This window comes from Myxocyprinus asiaticus, chromosome 36, assembly GCF_019703515.2.
Source record: "Myxocyprinus asiaticus isolate MX2 ecotype Aquarium Trade chromosome 36, UBuf_Myxa_2, whole genome shotgun sequence".
NCBI classification, from domain to species: Eukaryota; Metazoa; Chordata; class Actinopteri; order Cypriniformes; family Catostomidae; genus Myxocyprinus; species Myxocyprinus asiaticus.
In genome coordinates, this window is record NC_059379.1 from 24,196,032 (window position 1) to 24,215,534 (window position 19,503).

At 36.7% G+C, this 19,503-nt stretch overlaps 2 protein-coding genes and 1 long non-coding RNA gene across 3 annotated transcripts; 2 read left to right on the forward strand and 1 right to left on the reverse strand.

The window, feature by feature from the left end:
• Positions 1-188: 188 nt before the first annotated feature.
• Positions 189-12,498, reverse strand: LOC127427296 (uncharacterized). The gene is made up of 2 exons (XR_007894925.1): positions 12,358-12,498; positions 189-566 (listed from the first exon to the last, which is right to left on the reverse strand). It is a non-coding gene; the product is annotated as an uncharacterized LOC127427296 (long non-coding RNA).
• A 1,564-nt stretch (positions 12,499-14,062) lies between these two features.
• LOC127427295 (parvalbumin, thymic-like) lies at positions 14,063-15,151 on the forward strand. The gene is made up of 4 exons (XM_051674802.1): positions 14,063-14,123; positions 14,437-14,569; positions 14,785-14,894; positions 15,025-15,151. The coding sequence occupies exons 1-4, from the start codon at positions 14,063-14,065 to the stop codon at positions 15,051-15,053; spliced, it is 333 nt and encodes a 110-aa protein (XP_051530762.1). The 3' UTR covers positions 15,054-15,151.
• Positions 15,152-16,380: 1,229 nt separating this feature from the next.
• On the forward strand, positions 16,381-18,344 carry LOC127427294 (parvalbumin-2). The gene is made up of 5 exons (XM_051674801.1): positions 16,381-16,459; positions 16,976-17,046; positions 17,177-17,309; positions 17,413-17,522; positions 18,083-18,344. The coding sequence occupies exons 2-5, from the start codon at positions 16,986-16,988 to the stop codon at positions 18,106-18,108; spliced, it is 330 nt and encodes a 109-aa protein (XP_051530761.1). The 5' UTR covers positions 16,381-16,459; positions 16,976-16,985; the 3' UTR covers positions 18,109-18,344.
• Positions 18,345-19,503: the final 1,159 nt, after the last annotated feature.

Sequence of the window (19,503 nt, forward strand, 5' to 3'; positions counted from 1 at the left end):
TTGCTGTGAGACTGCCCATCGATGCCTCATAAGTTAGACATAAGGCACAGTGCAGAACCTGAAAACAACTTTGATCTTAGCTTGAACTGAACCTGTGAAAGCACATTGTTTTCCACATTGAGTCCCACCTAATACTGTATCAATTCCATTAAGAAATAGATGAGGTAAGCATTAAAAACAAGGGAAGCATTTATTTATTTATTTTTACAGATGGCCAAACATCCATGCAATCATCTGAAAATGTATGAATTATTTTCTCCTGCCCTCTTACTGCAGTGCTTGAATAAATATTGGTGCCAGGCATCAGCGAATGCGCAATAGGAAACATTTTCACTGCCGCTGTCACTAGGCAACCTTGAAACGGATGACTCAGAAGAGAGCTGACTCAATAGGTAATGCAACGAAGTCGCTGAAGAAACACACACACGCCATCTGTATGCATAGAGGAAATCTCTCTGTTAAAGTAGAGACCTAATCCTTTGTTCTTTCACCAACTGGATCAACACCTCTGTGCCCAACAGGTGTGGGTGGGCATCCTCTCAGAGCCTCCACCCATCTGTCCCACCCTGTAAATAAATACAAACATACAAATAAGCACCAACTTGCAAACACTGCGATGCTGAAACAAGTGCTTGACAAATAAAGGCCCTGCATAGAAGCATTTAAAAACACATCAGCAACTTTTGATGTCTTTTTTTTTCTTTTACTTTTTATCTTTTCCAACTCAATGTGATCTGCAATATAAAACAGACCAAATGCAGGTTTCATTTGTTGACATTTATGCTGAATTGCATGCACACTGTAAAAATAGTTTTGTAACCTAAAAAAATGTGCTTCATGTGGTAACTGTTTATTTATTTAGGCTACACTGACTAAGGTCATTTTTATGGGTTAGATCAATTGCTGTAATAAACATTGAAATTGATCCTCAAGGTAACAGTTGCTGGTCACCACTTTTGTCAGTGCAGTTTGCAAAAATTGTGTAAAAGGCCTTCATTTGTGACTTTAAAGGAATAGTTCACCCAAAAATTAAATTTCTCTCATCATTTACTTTGTACATTTACTCATACATTGTATGACTTTCTTTCTTCTGCAGAACACAAATGAAGGTTTTTAGAAGAATATCTTAGCTCTGTAGGTCCATACAATACAAGTGAATGGTGGCCAGTCTCCAAAAAGCACATAAAGACAGCATGAAAGTAATTCATATGACTCCAGTGGTGAAATCCATGTCTTCAGAAGTGATATAATAGGTGTAGAGGAGAAACAGTTCAATATTTAAGTCCTTTTTTGCTATAAATTTCCATCTTTGACCAGCCCGACCAGTAGGTGGCAATATGCACAAAGATTGCAAATCGGCAAAAACCAAAAGAAGAATGTGGAAGTGAAAATGGAGATTTATAGTAAACAGTTACTTAAATATTGATCTGTTTCAGGGGCGTGTCCAGGATTTTTTCATGGGGTGGCAAGAGTAGAATAAGGGGTGGCAACCGGTAATGTCATCTGACCGGGGGTATCAACGCTGTGCTCCACATGACGTCTGAGCGGGTTAAGCAGTTGCGCACCATCTCCAGCGAGCGGGGTCCGAGTTGGGGTGGCATGTGGGGTGGAAAATTTTTTTTTAGGGTGGCAGCTGTCAATCCGTGCCAACCTTCTGGCCCCGCCCCTGATCTGTTTCTCACCCACACGTATTATATCACTTCTGAAGACATGGTTTTAACCACTGGAGTCGTATGGATAACTTTTGTACTGCCTTTATTTGCTTTTTGAACCTTCAAAGTTTCGGTCACGATTGACTTACATAGTATTGACCTACAGAACTGAGATATTCTTCTAAATATCTTTTGTGTTCAGCAGAACTCATACACATCTGGGATGGCCTGAGGGTGAGTAAATGACGAGAGAATCGTCCTTTTTGGCGAACTATTCCTTTAAATGTACAAGTTTTATATGTAAATTAAATATTTTAATTAAATATTTTTTTATTTAACACATTTAAAAAGTCATTTTAATTTGCATGTAAATTAATGAATTATTTCAAGCTACTGTTAAACGTATTTTAATTAGTCCTATATTAAATTACATTGAGGGAGCTCTGCTGAACCTTTCCAGTGTCGGTGTCAGGAAGTTGCTCGAACCATTTTTAAACAGAGAGCAGACTGTCCTAAAACAATTCGGAGTGTGTGAGAGAGAACAAATAAGGCAAAAGAGATGGATACAGAAAGAGGAAAGTGCTGTCTTCATGCGTGTCTCTCGAGCAGTTGAGTAGATTCTCGGATGGAAGTACATTTCAGTCATCATCAGACGTGGATGATTAGGCGGGTGAAATAGGGCAGTGCGTAGCGCCCTCTGATGGACACTATTGAGAGTACAACCTCCGTTTAAATGTATTGACACCTAGTGGTCATTAATGAGCATTACACCTGAAACGGAATACTAATAGTGTTTGTTCAAACCGAAACTCTTTGCAAACCTTCGCAGATGAAGCTGCTGGTTTAGGCAGGTTTAATCTATTGCTGTTTGATCTAGTTTAAAACACCAGCATCCAAAACACAACATCTGCTACTGGTGGTGACCAGTTTGGCTTGTTGTTGTTGTTGTTTTTTTCAGTAAAGAAGTTCCATCTCTGAGGACTCTGGATGTTCAGTGTGCTCCTCTGGCAACAAAATCACTGATGCTGGAGCTTTACTCAACACACTCATTCAGCATCAGGATATTGTTCCCAGCTGGCAACAGATATACACATTATATACACACAGTCCCTCTATCAGGCCTGGGCATGGGGAGGAGCAAGCATGCAGCTGAACACATATGGTACTTCAATCAAACACAGGACAAGAGGGGACAGGCAGCTTTGGTTTCTTCATCGTGAATTCCATAGACTTGTCACAGTTTTGCTCCAAGCATCTGAAATTAAAGACCCCACAGACCCCTCCCATTAAAAGTACTAAGACAGGGCCGCTATGAAACAGAATATAAGAGATTACTACTTGTCCTATGTCATGCCCAGGCCGCTGTTACGTTTTATTAGCCTAGATATGTTTCTAAAGAGAACAACCAAAATCATAAATACCACTACAACTCTTTCTGACATAACGGAAATTTTTGATTGAAAAATGATTTGGTTTTATACCTTCATACATTGGTTTTAAACTTTCTGTTAAAGAACACAAATCAAAGACTAATAGTCTCAGATGTATCCACTGAGCTCATGTTTCATATGTGGATTTACAGCTGTTTTACTAGTGTACTACATCACATTCCTTTGTGTACTCTGCTCCAGTTTTCTGATCATTTGATTACAGTGTAGGGCGATATGTTCATCCCTAAAAGACGTTTTTGCACCTATGGCAACAGACCTTGTAGGGGGTCAAAGCACTGACAGAAAATCAGCCTGCCACCTAAAAGGGAGTAGGCTCACTATTTTAAGTGGGTTTGCGCTGATGTCCCCACCGATTGAGTGGTAACACTTCACAAAAAAGGGGAGCAGAACCTCAGCCTATCCTTTTACACACGACGAGCAGAATCATCATATCCCTCAAACAGATGACAAGTGACACCAAACAATCCATGAGAGCTGTGTAATTGGATGCCTTTGAGCTTATTCTGAGCATGCAAATCAGAGCCAGTGGCGCTTGAGAGCTGCATGCCCCACTACAACAGTCTGCTGCCCCTCTGCATTCTGGGTAAGGGACAAAAATGAAACGTCAGCCTTGGCTGTCGCAACCTTTTTTGGAAAAGTTGTGAAGTGCCTCGTACAGCAACTTTGCTGGACAGACAGTCTGAACAGTGTGAGTGATTTAAGATGTATTTGTAAACACAAGTGTTTTTACATCTTCATCTTTAATTAAAATGATGACTTTTCATTATCAAGGAAAATTAAAGGCAAAAAGCACCTTAATAATTTTCCTTAATTCTTTTACTGAATATTTGATAGAACTTCAACTACAGTATGTAAACATGAATTTTCCTGTTTTATTATAGATATTAATACATTAAAAAAAATTTGATTTGTATTTTATATATATATATAATTATTATATTTATATAAAATTCTATAATTATACTTGTGTATTTATATGATGTATTTATTCAGATATACATTATGCATAATATAAAATTAATATTAAAAGTATTATAACATTTAAATATAAATACATTAATTTATATAATATTAACAATCAGTGTCTATTAATATTTATGCAAAAACAATAAACATCAAATGTATTTATGAGAATCTGATACCACACAAAGTTTCAGTGGACTAGTTATCTGAATGTATTTTTCTGTCCCTGGCCACAAAAGCTAGTAGATGTAAGGCTGGGCTGATTTGGCTCTGGGTGTGATTTACTGAACAGACTAAATTAGAGTGGCAGGAAGTTGGCTGTAGTTGGAACAGAGAGGCCAGCTGAGGCTAATGCCACTGTAACTATTTCCAATTACATGACTGATTATGAAGGCATCAGGATTTTACCTGACATAAAACAGAAGGCCACGTGATGATTTCAAGTCAAGCACAATCAGCCTTTTTGTATGCGACTAAACATGTATAGACAGTGCACAGTGCTACCCAATTAATTCAAATTATTTACTTAAAAAAAATAAATTATAATACTGTATTTTTACAGTATTTTACATCAAAATTACATGTGCAGTCTTCTCCTTACTGTATGTGGGAAGGTAACTTGCAGTTGACCAATTATCAGGTTGACCAATTATCAGGGTTTCACTGTAGCATTTCTTAATTATTTTCTGTTACAATTACTTACAAATTTACAGTGTACTTTATTATCCAAAGCGATGCAGGGTACTGGAACATTCGGAAGCAACATGCCGACTTCCCGTGTGATCATTTTGGCATTGTACAGTAACTGTAGGTACAGTACAGGCCCCCTAGTGGATCCTGAGGTTTAGTATCTTACTGTGGGGCACAAATTGCTGATGACATAGTAACACCCAGTTTCTCTGTCATCTTAACATTGGACTGATCATGCAACCAACTTTAATCTATTAGGCTTCCCACAAAGATTAATTTGTAGGGATTAAATAGTTGTCTAATTTAACCCTGATAACTGAAGTCAATGAAAAAATAAAATAAAAAAAAATTATAATAAAAAATTCTAAAAGAGTTCCATTACTCATATGAGTTTTTTTTTTTTAAATGTTTTTTTTTTTTTTAATTAGCAACCAAGTCAAGAAACATATCAGTTTTTAAAGGAAACACAAAAAAGTGTAACAGTCTGTATACTCTCAGATGTTGGATTTACATTGTATCTCATGCTCTTTGAGCTTCTTCATCTAATCCTGTATGGAAGCTTTATATGGGCAAGGATGTTTGCTAGATTTTGCTATATGCTGTGTCACTATAATTTAAAAATAAAAAAGCTCTGTCAGTCTCTGCAGTCTGCCTGCATTTGTGCTGCAGTCATGGATCCAGTTTCTGGGTCTTGCATTTGAGAGGACACACTGTACAGTGCAAATAATTTTCTGGGATATTCCTCAAAGCAGTTTATTCAGTAAGACTAATACACAATGTTAATAAGTTGAATCTCTTTCATGGTGCATGGACATGTAGCATGCACAAGACATTTGAAAAGATGAGGGTAAAGATAGAATAGGCTAGGCTACCATCTGCTAAAGAAAACTTTTCTAGTTTTAAGTTATATTTGGAATGCACCCAGAAATTGTTAAAATTAGCACTGCTTTATTTTGTTGTGTTTTCTGATTTGTGTGTGTGTGTGTGTGTGTGTGTGTGTGTGTTTATGCATATGAAAAGATGATTAAAATTTATTTTTTGAGCAGTACAATTTCATTGTTAAGATATTAAATAAGTATTTTCAACATGTCAGAATTCTTGAGATTAATTGAGATTTTGTTTGTATTAAAAAGATGTAAGAATGTCTTCTTATTTACAAAGTAAATATTTTCCAGATTAAAATAATTTATTTTGGCTTTAGTACAATGACATTTTAACCCTCCTATGGTATTGAAAAATGGCACCTCCCTTTGGTATTCACGGTCATTTTTGACCAGAAGGGTTAGATGTGTAACACTTTTTTTTATGATGATAATGATATCATTTCTTCTTCACTGAAGTAAGAACAATACAATTATGCATTACTTTTGGGATTTTTGCTATTTTTATCTTATTTACATGTACATTTCTAAAATTTACCATTAATTTGCATATACAAATAAGCAAACATTTGAAAAATAAATCAGAACCTACACTTGTATAAGTTGAAATATAAAGAAATATGAGAATGTGACATAAATTGGTGGCAGATAGCTGCCATCTGGTGAACAAAATATAAATAACATGACTTGAAAACCATGTCATGCCAGTAACAGACAGTAGATGGCTGTAGCCACCTACTGTGGAGTCTGATGGCTTGTTGTAACCTAATTTTATATTTTATCACAAGATATACATTTGAATATATATTTAGACATTATTAAACTATTATTTTTTAAGTTTAGCACTTTAAAATTGATTTGAAGTGTCAGTTTTTGCAGTTAATGTCATTATGCTTGCAATCAGACCTGAACAAGCTATTACAAAAAGAAGACACAGAATACGCAGAATGTGTGTGTGTGTGTGTGTGTGTGTGTGTGTGTGTCGTATGTGTGTGTGTGTGTTTGTGTGTTTGTGTGATTGCTGACATCAGCTGGAAAACAACAGATGACTTGTAATGCAAAAATGACCAAAAGATGTCTGTAGAGCTCCACTTATTGATGCCTTAGTTCTCTCTCTCTCTGTCTCTCTCTCTGTGTGTGTGTGTGTGTGTGTGTTCTGCATTGTGAATGTGTTATTGTCTCACCCATTAATTTCTGAGTGTGTGTTTAGCATTGTGAAAGATTGTATTTATTTATTTATTTATTTTTGACAAATGTAAAAAACAAAGCTCTGTGTTATAGTCTCACCAGTTCATTTTTGTGTGAAAGTGTGTTTGTGTGTGAGTCTGTGTGTATGTTTTGCACTGAGGATGTTTTAGAGTCTCACCCTGTAAATTCTGTCTGTTTTTTTTTACCCCTACATTGTGGCTGATTTATTGATTGTTTTTGACAGAAAAAAAAATTGGTCTATTTTGGTCTTTCCCATTCACTTTCAATGGTTGGTCAATTTTATATGAATTTTATACCAAAGGTGTCGCTTTTTTTTACGGCCACTTAGACTTATCGAATCTAGCCCTTTTTTTATGTTCAGGTGGCAAATGGAGGAAAAGTCACCAAGTCTTGTCCTGCTCAGAATTTTTTTTTTTTTTTTTTTGTCAAAAATGACCAACTACCATAGGAGTTTTAAAAGCTAAGTATTTAATTTTGCAAACAATATTGTCTTTATGATCTCATGGTTGCTATATTTCTCACCCAGTATAAATGGTTCTTTATTCAATAAAATATTCAACTACCTTTGTATATTAGGAAGGGGGTAATCACAGGGTGATGATCATATTTAGAGGTGCTTGGCATCAAAATTTTTCTTTTGTATAGTTTTATATGGGATGGTACGGTATATGTTTTAAATTAAATTAACTTTAAAGTCATTGTCCCAAACTGACCTCAGTAATAATTCATAGACCTGGAATAAGATATATTACACAGCTCATCAAAAAAAAAAATATATATATATATATATATATATATATATATATATATATATATATATATATATATATATATATATATATATATATATATATATTGGTTGGTTTCTTTCAGATACATTTCATATAATCTAATCTGTATCATTCTGCTCTATATTTTCAGTGTTTTATGATGTGATATAAATACAGATTAAAGTGACAGTCGGACAGCATACTGTATACTTGATCTCAAAATAGAGAAAGGGAAAAACTCGCAATGAAATGCTGTAAAAATGTGATGCCAGCTTTGTATCCAGTGTCATGGCTGTGTACTGCCATTCAACTAAGTGCAAAGTCCATCCAACAGATCCTGTCATACCCATAAAACTAGACCCAGGCCAGTAGCGGATGAGGGAAACCCCAAAGGTACAGCCAGAGGGACAGTCACTAAGTTGTAATGCGACTGGCATGCTGATTTCCTGCTGCTATTGCATGGCTGACTACATTTCAGTCCAAAATTCATTGAGTGAAAGATACTACCGGGGTCTGCTTTAACAGGCAATGCAATGTGTGTCACATGTAACATCTGAGATTAAGATCATGCACACTGAGTTTTAGCACATTGTACGATTAGCGCAGCCTTCATTTCTTAAAATGATTAAGAAAAGAACTACCATACATAACTGTCAACAGAGTACATTCTGCCAGGAACAGGTGTGATTTAACATCCATTCCCATAGTGCCATGTGGAAGCAATCTGTTTGATGTGCTTAACATAACTGGACTGTAATTGTTAATAGTTGCTGTGATTGAAACCTAAGGCAGCTGCCTTGCTGCTGAGCTAGTCAATGACTTCACAGGCAGTGTTTTGTGAATGAAGCAACATAATCAAATGGGAAAACAACATGCTGCTTCCAAATATTCATGTATCCTGAAACAGATCCCATTCTGCCAATTTCTGACAAGCACCATCCCCATTAGACATTTTTGCATAAATTCAAATGTGTTTATTTTTACATGTGTACTGATATCTTGCAGAGTTGGCGCTAGATTTTTTCTCTACCCGTCACTCTAATGGTCTGAGTTGTAAAATTTCTGTTATGGTCTATTTTTATCCGTCATACTTGTTTTCATTTCATAAGTACAAGGGTTACATTCAGAACTGCTGCTCCCTATACGCATATTGCGCAGTCTGCATAGGGCACCAACTCCTGAGGGGCACCATCTTATCCTCAGGGGGCACCAGAAACTCCAACAGCTGCCCTTCCTTGCACATTATACTTTGTTCAAGGACACGATAGGAGTCGCAGAACGTAGACGATCACCTCACAGAGCGCACCACGTCAGATTATCGCCTTGCATTCCTCGCATACATGCACAAATTCACAGAACTTGAATAGGCCACTCCACTAAAATATCTGAGAATTCTGCTCTAAACATAATATTTGATCTTAGATTAAATGCAATTATAATTGGCAGAAACGATACGCCATGTTTTTCGCGCTTTCATTTGTTCTTATACTTTTTAACGCTGTATTATCATGCAGTAACACATTGATGTAATAATTAACATATGCAGTCATGAAATTAGAGTCCCTCTCCTCTTGAAATCTGAACACAGCTGGTCAAAAGAGATGCATATTACTAGGTGTAAATACCGATAGCGCCTGTCCACTTTTGATAGGATCTGCCAAAACGTATCTATAAACAGGGCGCACACACACACACAGCGGGAGAGTGAGAGAGAGAGTGAAGTCAATCTGATGCACTAGGTTAAAATGGTTTTCTTGTTTCTTTTTCAGACAGACAGCATTTGGAATTATCCATCAATGTTTCAAAAAATTGGTAAAAGACTGAGAATTTTCAGTTAATACAACCCCTGATAACACATTGTGTGAGCAATCTCCAAGCCAGAGGTTCTGATCCCATGGAATACAGGAAGAAATTACGTACACATAAACAATGCAGAGCGTGATTCAGAGGTTGTATTTTCATTCTAAAATTACATTTTTACTCCACTGATGGTTAGGTTTAGGGTTGGGGTTTTGGTTAGAGGCATTCCTGTTGACTGTATTGCATTATTGACAACTAAAACTCCCTTTTGGCACCACCCTGTGGAGAATTCACCCAGAAACTGGTCAACAACACTTCCAGTTTCAACCACTGGGGGAAGTGGTTCGAATTTCAGTAAGGACAGACTGATTTCAGCAGCAGAACTTTCTAACTCTTGTTGCCAGATTCACAGTGTGATCAGTCTAGTACGAAAGTTCCTTGTGAGGAAACTGTTTACCTGTTAAGTATTGCCACTATGCATTTTAAAAAGTAATTATCAGCTGATATTGAGAAGCTTGTTTTTGCATTGCTAGTAGCTCTGAAACAGAGAAGTATCCTCAAATGTCTGTCTCATTTTACAGTCAAAACACTGCACACTAAAGCTAGGACATCAGAAAATCCATCTGTTCTTCCAAATATTGCCTTTGGCAATCATAATCCTTATCAATCTGAGTATTGTTTCAAATCATTTAGAGTCACTGAAAACTAAATCTTTTAACATGTCCCCACTCTTAATATTCCCACCCTCGATCACGCTAGAAGAGCCAGCTGCTACCAGAACTAATCCCCATATGCTTACACAACCACATGAACGGACCTCTTTTTGGATATCAACATGGCAATGAGTGAGAGCTGGAGAGAGAAAACAAGAACAAGCTTCCGGGGAAGCTTTTCTAATTGTCAGCGGCACGAAACCAAATCAAAACATCTGCTCATGGGTCTTTTTGAAGATAAAGGACATGAGATCCAAAGTGTAAAGGTTCCATCTCTGTGGAATGACACATGAGCAGCAATACACAACTGGTCTAGGCCTTGGTGAGCTCATTGTGGAGGACCAATACTGATTCTGGCATCTTGCCACTCTTCCAAGTTCTCAAGGGGCATATCAATGCTCAGCACAAGGGGAATTCGCAGCCTGGCAAAAGAGGCTGCTCAATTAGCGCCTTCATGTACTTCACAGACATAGAGACAGAGCGGTAGCCAATGCTATGGCTACATCGGTCACGTGCAGGGCAGAGTAGAGAGGAGGGAATCGCCTGTTAAGAAGGGCAGGTGTTGTGTAAGGCTTGTAAATCAGCCTGTAAGGAAAAATGCCCAAATGAGCTTTAATGTGTTTGTTTGTATTGTGTGTACCATTAGATTTACGGCTAATGATATGATCTGGCTTGAGGTCACTTCAGGGTGCCCATGCGTGCACACACAAACATTTCACCCTACATACACACGATGTTGAGATATTGATGTGAGGGAAGGGGAGGGGCGGGAACTGAAACTGAGGCGCCCGTCTTGGCTAAATCCGAGAGTCCCATCGGCATACCTCCATCACAGCTGGTCAGCTGGAAATAGCTGGAGATGCAACTAAACCCGAGAGACAGGGAGCAGTGCAATCTCTGGCCTCACTTACAAAAGACATGATCAGCTTTAATTAAGGACAGCATTTGAAAGGTATTCACATCATGAGTATATTGTACATGTCTAATGCACCGATGACAATGCCGTTGTCAAATCAAGAGCAATTGATGATACATCAAGTGACTTGTAAATCCATCAAGAGGGGCTTAGTAGTTGGACAGTAAGAAGTCTCAGTCTATGTTACTGAGAAACTTGGCACAGAAAATTAAGGTCTCAAAATAAAACAGGGCGAGTTCCGGACTTGTGATGATTTAAATACAGTAATTGCAACACATTTGTCACTTATCCGCTTATTACTGTAATCATTTGTCACTACCTTCTGTCACATTTAACAAGTATTTATGAAAATAACAACAGAACTGAACATGTCCATGGACATTTTAAATCAAGATTTTAGGATGAAATGTACAGTATATGGATGTATAAGTAAAAGTATATATCTTAGGTCCTGTTACTGGTCACCATTCAACTTTCTAATCACCTTTTTGCTTTTACAAGTTCATTTTTAATGTTATGCAGTGTGATAAATATTCCAAGTAGTCTCTCAATTAACATTAGGCCAATAATGTTGCAAAATAAAATAAAATAAAATTAAATTAAATTAAATTAACAACATAATATAATATAATATAATATAATATAACATATTGTAAAACAGTTTTAGATGGGGTCAGGGTTAAAGTTATCACATCACAGAACATGTGAACTTTCCAAAAGAATTTCATGTCAACTACCCATAAAACACATTTGTCCATAATCTCAACATGTTCATTTGTGTTCGTCATGTTCAAGATGTGCTGTAATTTCAAAAGCACAGTCATGAAAAGTCAATCACCAAACACCACTCACCAACAGTTAAAAGTGCACAATTTACTTCAAGAGAAAGTTTACACAGAAATTCTGCCATTGTTTAGTCACCATTATTTTGATCTGAAAAACACGCATGACTTAATTTCTTCCATGGAACTCAAAAAGGGCAAATAGGCAGAATTTCAGTCCCTATTCACTTCGGTTGCATATTTTTTTCAATACAATGAAGGTGAATGATGACTGAGTGTATCATTCTGCCTAACATCTACCTTTGTGTTCCAGTAATGCAGAGAGTAAATGATGACAGAATTTTTATTTTTGGGTGAACTATCCCTTTAAAACAAGAAAGCAAGATATGAGATATTAATAAATATCATGGCTGCATGTCATGATATTTAAAATACTTACATACTGTAAATAGTTTTATCTACAGAACAAGTCAAAATGCTATTATACCAAATTATGCATTATATTGTAAATACAATCAATCTTAACTCACCATCACAGACAGTCATGCGGGAAAAAATCTGCTTTTCAAATCCCTTTTTAAAACATTTCTAATATAATATGAGTTTAGCGGCTCTTCACTGCAACTGGTACAACATATAAACAACGACAAAGAAAACTACCCCCTTCAAATCCTTGTCACTCAGGAAACATGGCCTTCCTGCAAACAAGAGTTAGTGTATGGATAGGGACAAGGCCACAAGGGCAGGTAGGATGTTTTTGTCGTTGCTTTGGTCCCTAGTTGGCAGCAGACATCCATCCTCAGGAAAAGAGCATGTTGAGGAAGTTACGTTTACGTCACAACGGTGCACAGTCAACCTGCTGTCAGCACTTGCACAAAGACAAAGCTATCAGTATAGAGTCACATAAACACAGAAAAACAGGTGGACTTCATCTTATTGTGTTTCAACACTGTGATCGAACCTACAGCCTTTGATCTGTGTGGAAAATAAATGTTTTCCCTTCAAAATTCTCCAAAGAATCCATTTTTTACAACAGCAGCCTTTAAATCATTTGTGTAGGCTAAGGTCCAGTGATGACTGCCAAGCAATAACAGGATGTTTACAAAGATATTATTTCTAACCGAGTGAATGCAGGATAAAGATACAAGGAGATGGTGGACAGGCCCACACTGAAAACATTTTAACCTAAAAAATTGTGCTTCATGTGGTAACATCTAAATTAACTGGTTTGAAAATTCCAAAATATTATTTAATGGTGGCCTTGATAGCTCAGCGAGTAAAGATGCTGACAACCACACCTGGAGTCCTGAGTTCTAATCCAGGGCGTGCTGAGTGACTCCAGCCAGGTCTCCTAAGCAACCAAATTGGCCCTGTTTCTAGGGAGGGGAGAATCACATGGGGTAACCTCCTTGTGGTCACTATAATGTGGTTCATTCTCGGTGGGGCGCGTGGTGAGTTGTGCGTGGATGCCACGGAGAATAGCATGAAGCCTCCACACACAATGTCTCCATGGTAACGCGCTCAAAAAGCCACATGATAAGATGCGTGGATTGACAGTCTCAGATGCGGAGGCAACTGAGATTTGTCCTCCGCCACCTGGATTGAGGTGAGTCACTACGCCACCACAAGGACCTAGAGCACATTAGGAATTGGGCATTCCAAATTGGGGAGAAAAAATAATAATTTTACATCACTGAATCAATCAAACAAAATGTAATTTTTTTTTAGATGAATACTTTGCTGTAGAAAAAGTGAATTAAACAAATTACAAGAATGAACAAAGATCAAATAAGTGCAAATTCTGGCAAAATTGTCTCGTGAGCACCATTCACTTTCATACAGACATTTTTTTATTCAAAGTGAATGGACAAGAGGGTGAGTAAATGATGATAGAATTTACATTTTTGAGTGAACTATCCCTTTAACATCTGATTGAACTAAATGTAACCTGTCATTACTTAGCGACACAAAGCTTAATACAAATGATTAGAGTTTTTTGTTTGTTTGTTTATAGGTTGTAAGGTGCAGATTTACTCTCAAAAAGGTTACAATTGCTTCTCCTAATGTGCTAATGACAGGTCAGATGGTGTAAAGGACACAGCTGCGACTGACATACAAACACTGGTGGTTTTTGACATGATGTAGTGATGTTCTGATTGCAGGCATTGCTGTTATAATAAGTAAGGATACTGTAACAAGTAGAGGCCTCAAAATTGTTTCAGATCCTCTGAAAAAATGGCTATCACAGACCTCTTGGCTGCTTCTGATATTTCTACTGCCATTAATGCATGTAAAGGTAAAGTATGAATGATGCTTTAATGGCCGCTTGTTGATCAGTTGCTCATTTCTGTAAATGTTGTATAAATTGAACACTGAAATAGTTGCTTATTGCAAAGTTGTTCCTGAGCTGGGAAGAGGGAAGCAATGCATGTTGCCAGAAAATGTTACTTAAAGCTTAAGACAATAGCTAAGCTAGGGAAACAGGCAATGATTAACATACACAGAATTCCCATGAGTTGCCCTGTTACTGTGCTGATTCTGTACTAGTTTGCCTTATTTGATCTTGTTTTGTTCAGCCTTGATACTTGTTTGATTCCCTTTTGCTGCAGCAAAGGATTCTTTCTGTCCAAAGACGTTTTTTGCAACAGTGGGCTTGTCAAAGAAGTCCCCTTCTGAGATAGAGAATGTCTTTAAAATACTGGACCAAGACAAGAGTGGGTTCATTGAGCAGGATGAGTTACAGTTCAGTAAATTGACAATTAATTTTTTTTAATATTACGTTTTGTGGTAGGTCGACTTCAAAAATGGTCAAATTTCAGCTGACAGTAATGCACAGTTGTGTTTGATAAATAAATGTAAGCTATTTAATCCTAAATTACACACAATAATGCATGCAATAGATGAGTTATTTCAGCTCTTTATGGCCTATGTTTATTTTATTGTGACTCATTTTCTAGGTTGTTTCTGCAGAACTTCTCTAAAGGAGCACGTGCTCTTACGGCAGCTGAAACCAAGGCCTTTCTCATGGTGGGAGATATGGATGGGGATGGAAAGATTGGCTGGGAAGGTTGGATCTAACATGTTTAACAAACTACAAAGCAAATATCAAATACACTTGTTCATATGTTTTATATAATATGCAATTGTGATTGAAATATAATAAAAGAGATTAATGTATGTTTCATCATTTCCTTCAGAATTCTCAGCCCTTATTAATGCTTCCTGAGACCAGCTGTGACTGTCAAACTCTTTGAAGAAAAGAAAGCATAGTTTTGCCACTGGGTTCTTTTAGTTGTTGTTTTCAAAGCTGGGTTTTGAGGGTTGTGCTCTGTATTGTATGTTTTACTGTATGTTATTGCGTATAAATACAAGAGAAAATGATAGAAAATAAAGATGTTTTATCAATATTTGTTGTATACAAATTTTAATTAAAAAGTCATAAAATTCAGAATTGCAACAAAGGCTAAAGCGGCAACAGTTTCACATACAGTGATGTCTACCCATCGAGCACATAACAATAAATTCCTTCTGTTTTAGCAATTACAACTTGTGCCAAATATTTTGAACCTTTATATCATTGGTGTATTTTTCCACGTAATTTTCAGATCAAGTGGAAAAAAGACCTGATAAACTTGAACCAATGATTCCACCTGGTTTCAAGCCATTTTAAGCATTTCACACTACATCCTTACTTCAATCTTTGCTCTCTTTCCCTCTGCCTAAACCCACAGAAATTTTAGTGACCTTTGAACAGTCCATCTAAAATGGCCCTAATATACTACTCTGCAATACTGAATTTCTCTCAGTGCATTTCTGCCTTTGAGAGGCTCTCAGAAAAACAATTCCACAGGGGAAATATACCTGAGAAAAACTGCCTGCACTGGAAGAAACAAATCTGTAGACCTATAGGTGTAAAGCAATCCATGAACTAATACAGGCTATGAGTTGTGTTTATTTTATAACACTTTGGACATTTATCATCATAGTGTTGAATACACATTTCATTAAGGCAAGGGATAGCCTTCTTCTGAGAAGAAATCTTGTGTTTTTCATAATGTTTGCCAGTAATTTGAATCATTTGCTCTTCTGTCTCAGCTGTCCCAGAATCTGCTTAGCTTCATCTTACTGCATGTAAAGAATATATATAGTCCAGAGACTGTAAATGCCCCCCACAACACACACCCCACCCTCCACCATATTACATGTTAAAAATGAATAAATAACTAAATAAATACAATAACATTATTTGCTTCTTGGACACAAAACATACTGTACACGGCTAGAAAATGCTCAAAAAAGTGATTAAAATTCCCAATTAAAAAATGAGAATTACACCACAGAGAATCACATTACATATAAATTACACTGCACACATTTTCTTGCAAACACACAGCACTATCTGTACATATGCACCCTAAAGTGTCCCTCTTGTGTTGCGTATGGACTTATAGCATCCCCAGTTGAAAAGATAAAAATAGTTTATATGACTAGCTGACACATTTTTCCAAACTATACACAACCTAAGCAAATGGTGTCTGTTACAGCCCCAGAGAAAAGGGTATAAAAGTCAGGCCCATCGGTGCTTGGGTAGCCGTCACACATCTGTGGAACAGTTGCCAGCGCAGCGCAAAGGTGAGTTTGCCAAGAGAGGCCAAATCACTATAAGGATTCATGGATCAGGGCTCGGTGAATATCTTTATCAATATGGAATATGAACAAGAAATGGAGGAACAAAATGAGGATGGAAACGGATGTAACATTTCACGGCAGGACTGAATACACCAAATTACACCAAGGACTTGCTGCTTTCTGAGTTTTGGATGAGCTTGCAATGATTTAAAAAATTTTAATGATTTTTTCCTGTTTTTCATGTAGTTGGCATTCTAACTGAGACAAATATCGTATTTATAGGAAGAAGGGTAATCTAATGGGTGAACTGACAGTGAATTTAGACATTATCTGTGGTGGTGGATCAACTTCATTCCTGCTTTCCATTTTCTAAGGATATATTAAATAAAGGGATTGGGTAGTATGTTTGTTGGCTATTCTGTGCAGTGTTCCAGCAACTTAGTCCATAATTTACTGGCAATATGCTTTGTTTATCTTTACTTCAGAAAGCTTATTCTGTTGTTTGTCTCTAATTTCCAGATATCTCAAAATGGCATTTGCTGGAATTCTCAAGGACGAGGATGTGGCTGCAGCCCTTAAAGATTGCGCTGGTAAGGCACATCTTTTGCACAAATATAAAGCTGATAAAATGATACAAGTGAATCTTGTGTAATAGGCAGACATGCTTTACAGTGAAATGTTTAGAACAAAAATAAAATTGCTCTCTGCATGTAATTGCAGCTGCTGACTCCTTCAACTACAAGAGCTTCTTTGCCAAGGTCGGCCTGAGCGCCAAGTCCCCTGAGGACATCAAGAAGGCTTTCTTTGTCATCGACCAGGATAAGAGTGGCTTCATTGAGGAGGATGAACTTAAGTAAGCAAGCAACAGATTTACAATTTTCAGTATTGAATTCAAATGTAATATGATGTTGCAGAATGTTCATTTTCTAATTTGCATCCTTTGCAAATATTACCAGACTGTTCCTGCAGACTTTCTCTGCTGGTGCCAGGGCATTGACCGATGCTGAGACCAAGGCCTTCCTCTCAGCTGGTGACAGTGATGGTGACGGCAAACTTGGAGTTGATGGTAAGAGTAATAGGATGAAACCTGATTAAGCTTAACTGATTCTGATGCTGCACTCAAGGTGATTAAGTAAAGTCTTGTTATTGGGACACTTTTTCATTCAATCCTTTCTAAATATATATATATATGTTATTGGTCTTTTTATCTTACTATTATATCTCTAAATACTTTCCATCACTAATGGAAGAGGATTAGATTTAGAGCAGGCCTAAATATCTGATTAAAACAATTGTCATACTAATCTTTGGAAAACCAACAAGCCAAATCAACCAATACTGGTCCTGATAAAAAGGTTTAAATTGAGACATAATAAAAAACGGCATTTTTAGCCAAAATTCATGAAAGGTAAATTTAATCCATAAGCATCACTAATTGTTTATTTACATAGTAATAACTTACATATAAATGATTTGTGATCCGATTAGAAAATGATTACATCCCAGAATAAATGACTGGATTATGTTAGTCAAGCTAGCAGGTTGTAACCTCTTAGCCTGCTCTTATTGATATGATAAGTTGCAAATGTAATTATTAATTTTTTCTTTATAACTTTCTTTTCACAGAGTTTGCTCTCCTTGTTAAAGCTTAAGCATTCATGGACCCTCATCTTTGGAACCAGAGCTCCGCTTAGTTATCATCTTTTTTATATTTATTTATGAATGCCCTGCAAACTCCTCCTTGCAAAGAACACATGCTAAATGTCCTGGAAAGCTATTTATTATTAATGTTATTTAATTGTATTGTTTTGTGAAAAACCTTCTGTGTGCAAGCATACAATCTCTTTTGCACTTTAGAAAAGGAAATAAACAAACATTTGATGTAAAACAGCATCCTCTGCTAATTACTTTACTCAGAATGTGAAAGCAAGTCTTAAATCTGTGTGAAAAGATATGAATGAAAAGAATACATGGACTGTTTAAGCTCTCATAAAAAACAGGAAAGACCAAGGCTGGTTGTCACACACATTTAACACAAATTGTTACAAAATTTAAAACATTTAAAACACCGGACAACTTGCCCTGACCTGACATTTCTGAAAAATACTTTTGACTTGAGAACACTGTTAAAACTTTCAGTTAAAATGTACCTTCATGAAATAGCTGACACCTTGCACGCTAGTGTGGTTTTATTGAGTTCACTTGTTTACCTAACAGCTATAGCAAAAAGTTCTAATTTACTGAAAGAGGATTTTGAACTATGTATTTAAAACCAACATAAAACCACTGCTAGAGAAAATACACATTTGTGTAATAGGACATTTGACTCAAAACCTTTTTTTAAATTACTGAGATACAGTATAGCACTTGTAACAACTTCCCCGTGTGACAACTTTCCCCAGCCTTCCCATTTCATTTCACACAACCAGTATACAGTACAAGGCACATGAATTACAATGTGAACGGGTACTGTAGCCATCTGTTGGCAATAGTTGAGATGACAGAGGAAAGCAGTGAATGGAAGCATGAATGTCAGGCGCTTAGTATCCCCTGTCTACCACAGGGATTTAAAGAGGATTTCTTTACACAACCTCAATTAATATCCTCATAATCACAAGGAAGTGAGCTAATGAGCTTTGTACAGGCAACATTTACAGCTTTAAATGAATAAGTGTGTTGTGTCACTTTATACACGGATCCCAAAGGCATATCAGACGCAACATGACCGAGGCAATGCTGGGACTTTATTTACTCTCTGTGCTGGAGTTTACTTTTAACACAACAGTTCTGTATTATTATTATACTACTGATTAGAATTATTTAATTAAAATGTCTCATTACCACAAAAAAGAAAGAAATATAGACAGACAGACAGACAGACAGACAGACAGATAGATAGATAGATAGATAGATAGATAGATAGATAGATAGATAGACAGACAGACAGACAGAAAGAAAGATATAAAGAAATAAATTAGATAGATAGATAGACAGACAGACAGACACAGACAAAAAGAAATATAGACAGACAGACAATAGCTAGATAG